Source organism: Eumetopias jubatus, unplaced genomic scaffold, assembly GCF_037043125.1.
Source record: "Eumetopias jubatus isolate StellerSeaLion01/CBP00866 unplaced genomic scaffold, mEumJub1_p1.0 scaffold_1, whole genome shotgun sequence".
Taxonomy (NCBI): domain Eukaryota; kingdom Metazoa; phylum Chordata; class Mammalia; order Carnivora; family Otariidae; genus Eumetopias; species Eumetopias jubatus.
Genome location: NW_028274807.1, coordinates 205,574,177 through 205,580,176, shown reverse-complemented (window position 1 = coordinate 205,580,176; position 6,000 = coordinate 205,574,177). Strand labels below are relative to the sequence as shown.

The window sequence follows — 6,000 nt, the reverse complement described above, 5'->3', positions numbered from 1 at the left end:
CTTAATAAAACTCGATCACTTTGCTCACTCTTCTTTGTCCACGAGACTCATTCTTTGACTCCGTGAGACAAGAACCTCGCTCTCCTGCTTCAGGGCTGCATGTGGAGCCCTCAGGTAGGTGCTCCTGGGAACAGGTTTCCACCTACAGCCAGCAGCAACTGACACACGTGTGAGTGAGTTAAACCCTCAGAAGATTCCAGCCCCAGCCTTCCAACCACCCAGCGGACACTGAGGGGCCAGCGATGAGCTGTCCCTGCCCAGCTGCCCAAATTGCAGATTGCAGAGCAAATAAACGTTGCCATTTAATCCTCTAAATCTTCAGGTGGTTTGGTACTCGGCCACAGTAACTGGAACATAGTAAGTGTTAACACTTGCATCTTTTCCTTTACAGTTCAAACTGCATTTTTGTGTGTGTGACTATTTGATCCCCATCTTTCTGGAAACACTGAAACCTCTACGAGGGCAAAAGTCCTGCCTGTTTTGTTCACCATTCCAATCCTGACATGGAGCTTGGCAAATGATGCACTCCCTGCCAAGGTATTCTTAGCTTTCCTGCACTTTCTCACATATTTGGTCATTGCTTGAATGTTCATTCATCTGATACATGTTCAGGGACGTGGTTCTATGGCAGGGATTTGCGTTAGAGTTGAAGCACAAAAATAAGGTGATGTACCAGGGGATGGTGGGAAGGCAGAGGAGGGATCAGTTAGGTTGTGTTTTGAAGAATGCATAGGTGTTTTCTGGGTAACGAAGAGATAGGACAGGGCTTCCTATCCCCCGTGCTGATGCATGGGGCCAGGAAGCAGCATGGCTGGTCAGGCAGAGAGGGTGGGTGGAAAATTCCACAACAAAAGGTTTGTAAGGGCCAGGTTCTTGCTGACATAGGAAAGATGTTACGGTTCGAAGCCAACGGCCAAGAAAGACTTCTTGAGACATCTTTGGTGCAAAAAGGTGGTTTTATTAAAGCACGGGGTGGGACCCATAAGCAGAAAGAGCAGCCCCCAGGTCATGAGGAGTGGCCGATTATATATTTCCAGTTTGGGAGGGGATTAGGCATAGTGTAAGTCTCTAAGGAATTTTGGGAGCAAGGTTTCCAGGACCTTGAGGGGTCTAGCTATTGCTGGGAAAGTCATTTATTACATCTAATAAAACCTGAGTCATGAGACCCTTCAGATGTATATCGGTGGCTCATATGCTTGGGGGATGACTGCCAACATGTATCTTGGGGGGTAGAGATAAAGGAAGTTTCCAAAGGAATTTTTATATGCTAAAGTAGACTTACAGGATCCTGGGGGTCGGGCTAAGATTGCTTTTTGCCCCTAACAAAGTATTAACATTAAGGCAGTTGAGTCCCTAGGGAAAGGTCACTCTGCCTGTGTCAAGGACTTGTCAATGGGCTGGGTTAGAGAAATTTAATAATTTTTCTTCTTAAGAGGCTCCTGAACTGGTCCACTGGGCAAATGATGCGATCAGGGTTAGGGAAGTGAAGAGAGAAGGGGAACTAAGTCAAGAGCCAGTTAGCAAAAATGCACTTCGAAAGGCCCCCTGTGGTGCTGTGCGCCCTTGGCCCATTGTCTCATCAACCCTATAAAGCAGGGGTCCACAACTATTTTTTAGTAAATATATCAGGGTCTGCACATCTTCGGATCTGTCACAGCTACTCACCTTGCTGTCGTGGCACAAAAGTAACCACAGATGATAGGTACACGAGTGGGTGTGCCTGTGTTCCAGTAAAATTTTATTTTACAGACACTGAAATTTGAATTTCAGAAATTTCACGTGTCACAAAATAGTCTTCTTTTTTGGAAAATTTTCCAACTTTAAAAAATGTGAAGACCATTATGAATTCGCTAGTGGAGCCGGACAAAAGCAAACGCCAGGTCTCGGTTTTCTCATTCGCACTATATAAGGCATTGGGTTTAGCTTTTCGATTTCGGGAATAACAGCCCGGAGCAAGTCCTTCAAGGAGCCACGCCCCTCATGACATCATCAAGTACCGCCCCCTCAGGGGCGGAGCCTGCGCATGCGCGGCCGGCCCTCGGGCGGGGGCGGGGCGGACCGCGGCTCTGACTTCCAACATGGCGCATGCTGGCGGCGGCAGCAGCGGCGGCGGCGGGGCCCCCGCGGGCCGGGGGCTGAGCGGCGCCCGCTGGGGTCGCTCGGGCTCCGCGGGTCACGAGAAGCTGCCGGTGCACGTGAGTGCTGCCCTCACCCTCTTTCGGGAACCCTGTCGTCCGGCTCCCGCGGGCCGAAGCCCCTCGCCCGGGCCCCACCCGGCCCCGCCTCGGCCTCCACTCCGCTCGGCCCCGGACCCCTGTCCCCTGACCCCTTACCTCGGCTCCTCGGAGGCTCGGCCCGTCCCCCTCCCCGCCAGGGACCCTTGTCCTCCGTCCCCTCCTTCGCCGACCCCCGCCCACCGGGACCGTCCACCTCCCTGCAGGTGGAGGACGCCCTCACCTACCTGGACCAGGTGAAGATCCGCTTCGGCAGCGACCCTGCCACCTACAACGGCTTCCTGGAGATCATGAAGGAGTTCAAAAGCCAGAGGTACCCGCGGGACCCCTCCCTACCCCGGGGGGTCCGTCCTGGGCCGCGATCTGGCTGAGCGGGGTGGGAACCCCCCATCCCGGCTGCCTCTCTGCCCCAGTCGGGTGACCTTGCGCAGGTCGTGGAACCTCTCAGAGCCTCAGTTCCTTCTAAAAAACGGGAGTGGAGAGTACCCCCCTGTGGAGCTGTTGTGGGGATTCCTGGAAGGAGAGCAGGGATGGGGTGAGGAGAGAGCAAGAGAGGGAAGTCTGCAAGTGCGAGAGTCCGGTCTTGTCTTTACTCAAAATGATTTTTAAATGAATTTTGTTCACCAAAGATTTTTTAAAATTAAATTTTTTAAGTACTACGTTAAAATGTTATTTGTCTTGATTAATGAATGTTTTGGCACCCTCTCCCCCTTCAATCTTGTCACCAAGGTGAGTGCCTCACCCGATGGTGGCACCCTAGTCCCAGGCCTGTTGGTCAGTAAATGTGCATAAAATGCTTTGTAAGGGGCCTGGCATATAGAAGGGGTTTAAAACACATTGGCTGATTTTGTAGGCACACAGGAGGGTTAGAGCTAGATGGAGGACCTGGAGATGATGCCATCCTCCAACAGGAGGCTCACTTAGGCTTAGAGTGGGCCAGGGGTCTGCCTAGACCAACCTTAGGGGCAGTCAGGACTAGAACGTGGGCACTCTGACTCTTAGATTCTCAGTGGTCACGTCTCCATCAGGCTGCTTACTCCTTCTGAGGAAATGTGGCAGGGCTGGCCTGGTTTCCTTCCAGGAGAGACAAGGTAAAGCCTTGAGGGGGGGCCCCCCCCACCAGCCGTGAGGGAGACCCCTGGCATTGTGCAACTCGTACGTGCAGGGCCTTTGGTATTCATGCGTTGCCATCACTTGGCTGGGATCAACACCTGTGTCATGGTTCGTCACATTGCTTAGATGGCTGTGGCTTCCTGCCACTGCTTGGAGTCCCGGACTTTCACTGGCTCTCCTGACATTTTCAGAACCGAGTGCATGTGTGCTTGGAGTGTTTAGGGGAGCTGTGCCATGCAAATATCCTGTGGTTCTCGCTAGCAGGGCACAGGGAGCCCGAGCCTTGCTGCCATGGAAGTAGATGACACGTGACACATTGGCTGAATCACACTGATCACATTGCAGGGTGCTTCGTTGTCCTTCGAGAAGCTCATTAGGTGGCACTGTCAAGCGAGTTGAGAGTAGATTTCACTTTCCTTGTGCTCCCCAGGACACTTCTGCCCACTCTCAATCTTTTTTCTTCCAGCATTGATACGCCTGGAGTCATCCGACGCGTGTCACAGCTCTTCCACGAACACCCTGACCTCATTGTTGGATTCAACGCTTTCCTTCCCCTCGGGTACAGAATAGACATTCCCAAGAACGGCAAGTTAAACATACAGTCGCCTCTGTCCAGCCAGGTATGCCGCTCTGGTGTTCCAGGTGATCTGGCCCTAACACGGCGTGCCCTGGTACTCAGGTACCCAGGTCAGGCAGCTTGTTTTGTGCATCTTGTTGCTGGAAAGCCAGCGAAGATCCAGTCTTTTTCTAGACACTACTCCCTTCTAGCACAAGTCAAAATAGATCAGAATTCCTACCCAGCCAGCCTCTTTATCCCACATCGATCCATTTGGAGGATTCAGATCAAGAGTGGATGTGGTTGTTTGTGTCAGGGGCATTCTCTTAACAGTTCTATGTCCTGTCAAAATAACCACCCACCAGCACCAGGCTCTTATTACCCTGAGGCTCTCCCCGTGAGCACGCAGGGCAGGCACACTTGTACTCAGGCATGGGGTCTCTCTGATCATCCCAGGTGCCAGCCACAAAATAAAGCAGTTGAGATGTGTGTGGGAATAGCCATTTTGTTGTTGCTGGGCCGCATTTCATTGCCACCAGGGTCGTTGGCTCAGCTTAGGCTTGTGGCTTTGGTTCCTTCTGTCTCGGGTGGTGGCTTGCTGCCTCTGTCTTTGTGGTCCCTTCTTGCCCGAGCCCATCAGACCCCCTGAGAAAATGAAAGTCTATGTGAGCTTTACTCTTATAAAGTAGCCATTGCCTTTCCTCCACCTTGGCCCCATTGCTGTAATACCATGCTGCGGGGGACCCTCCAGTGCATCTGGAGATGTTTAGCAGCATCCCTGACTCCGCCCACAAGGCCCTCACCCCGTGGGGACAGGCGACAGCTGAAAGCGTCCCCAGACGTTGCCAGATGACTCCTGGGAGCCACATCGCTCCCCCATCAAGAACCCCTGATCTCCGTGAACCAGCTCTTTTAAGGCTCTTCTGTCTCTGCCCCAGGGCTTTGGGTTTTAGTGGGGGAATATAAAAACCTACCCTGGAAAGCATTCTTTCGGTTCCGCCTCTGATGACAGAGATTGCAGTTTCGTATCAATGCAGGAGTCAGATTTGGAAGAACAGCCAGAGGCAGTGTGACAGTGACCTCCCTCTCTGAGAGGGACCCCCATGTAAATTCTGCCTTCTTCCTATGCAAGGCAAGCTCCGCCACCAGCATGTTGCCTCATTAAAGCCAAGGAGAGCGTCTCCGTTTTGAAAAGGAACTCAGATGCGCATGGCCGCCGAACTCCAAAGAGCTTCTTCCATTTCACAGTTACAAATGGAGCTCAATCCAGATGTAGGGCTCATTGCTCCAGACGATCACAAGCCTTAGCGGGATTCATCTGCAGAACCATCGAGGCTGGGAAGAAGAGCAGGCTCATTTGCAGCGGTGCGCAGGGGAGCGCTTGGACGAGTCTGAACATGGGTGTGTCGTGACCATCACTCCCTAAGAAAGAGCTGTGGTCAAAGACCTCAGTTATGAAAATTGCCTTTCTCAATACCCGACTGTTGGAGTAACTTGGCTTGTAGGGCTGGATCTCGATGCGAACTGCACTGTGGTTCCATTAGGAGGTGGCCCTTCCGGTCAGTAGCCACAAGGCCCCTGCTGTTGTGCTCACTCCACGGAGAGGTGTGCTGTGGACATAGCAAGACCGGGCCAGCCCTGTCTCCCCCTGACTTCACAGCTACTATTTAACCCGGCTTTATGGTCTTGCTAAAGCCCTGAAGCCACGACATCTAGGGCCCCCTTCTTCCGCTGCCCACTCTGTTTCTGTCCGCATCGATTGACCTGCCGGGTTTCCTGCCCTGCTTTTCAGAGCTCCTGGCAGGCACAGGCGGGACGGCCCGGTAGCCCGAGAACTTCTCAGGGCTCCCTACGTGCCACAGCTTGGTGATTTTTTGTTTTACTGGTTTTTCTAGCTTTCGTGTTTTGAAGGAGCACCTTCATTTTTTTTGTCGTTTCTCATCTCGTGAGTCCTGTCAACTCCAGGCAGGGAGGGAGTAGCTCTGAGGTGCTGAGGAAGAGAAAACAGGGGAGTCCCAGGCTGTGGGGAGCCCTTGGTGCAGGTTTCTCAGCCTTGGCCCAATTGCCCTTCGGACCAGATTGTTCTTTTCTGGAGCA

At 52.7% G+C, this 6,000-nt stretch overlaps 1 protein-coding gene across 1 annotated transcript in view; it reads left to right on the top strand.

Moving 5' to 3' along the window:
* Positions 1 to 2,077: 2,077 nt before the first annotated feature.
* Positions 2,078 to 6,000, top strand: part of SIN3B (SIN3 transcription regulator family member B) — a 36,016-nt gene continuing 32,093 nt past the window's right edge. Inside the window, exons 1-3 of the mRNA XM_028087093.2 lie at positions 2,078 to 2,195; positions 2,441 to 2,547; positions 3,814 to 3,967. Of these exons, the coding sequence (XP_027942894.1) occupies positions 2,079 to 2,195; positions 2,441 to 2,547; positions 3,814 to 3,967 (378 nt within the window). The 5' untranslated portion in view covers position 2,078. The remainder of the gene's footprint in view (positions 2,196 to 2,440; positions 2,548 to 3,813; positions 3,968 to 6,000) is intronic.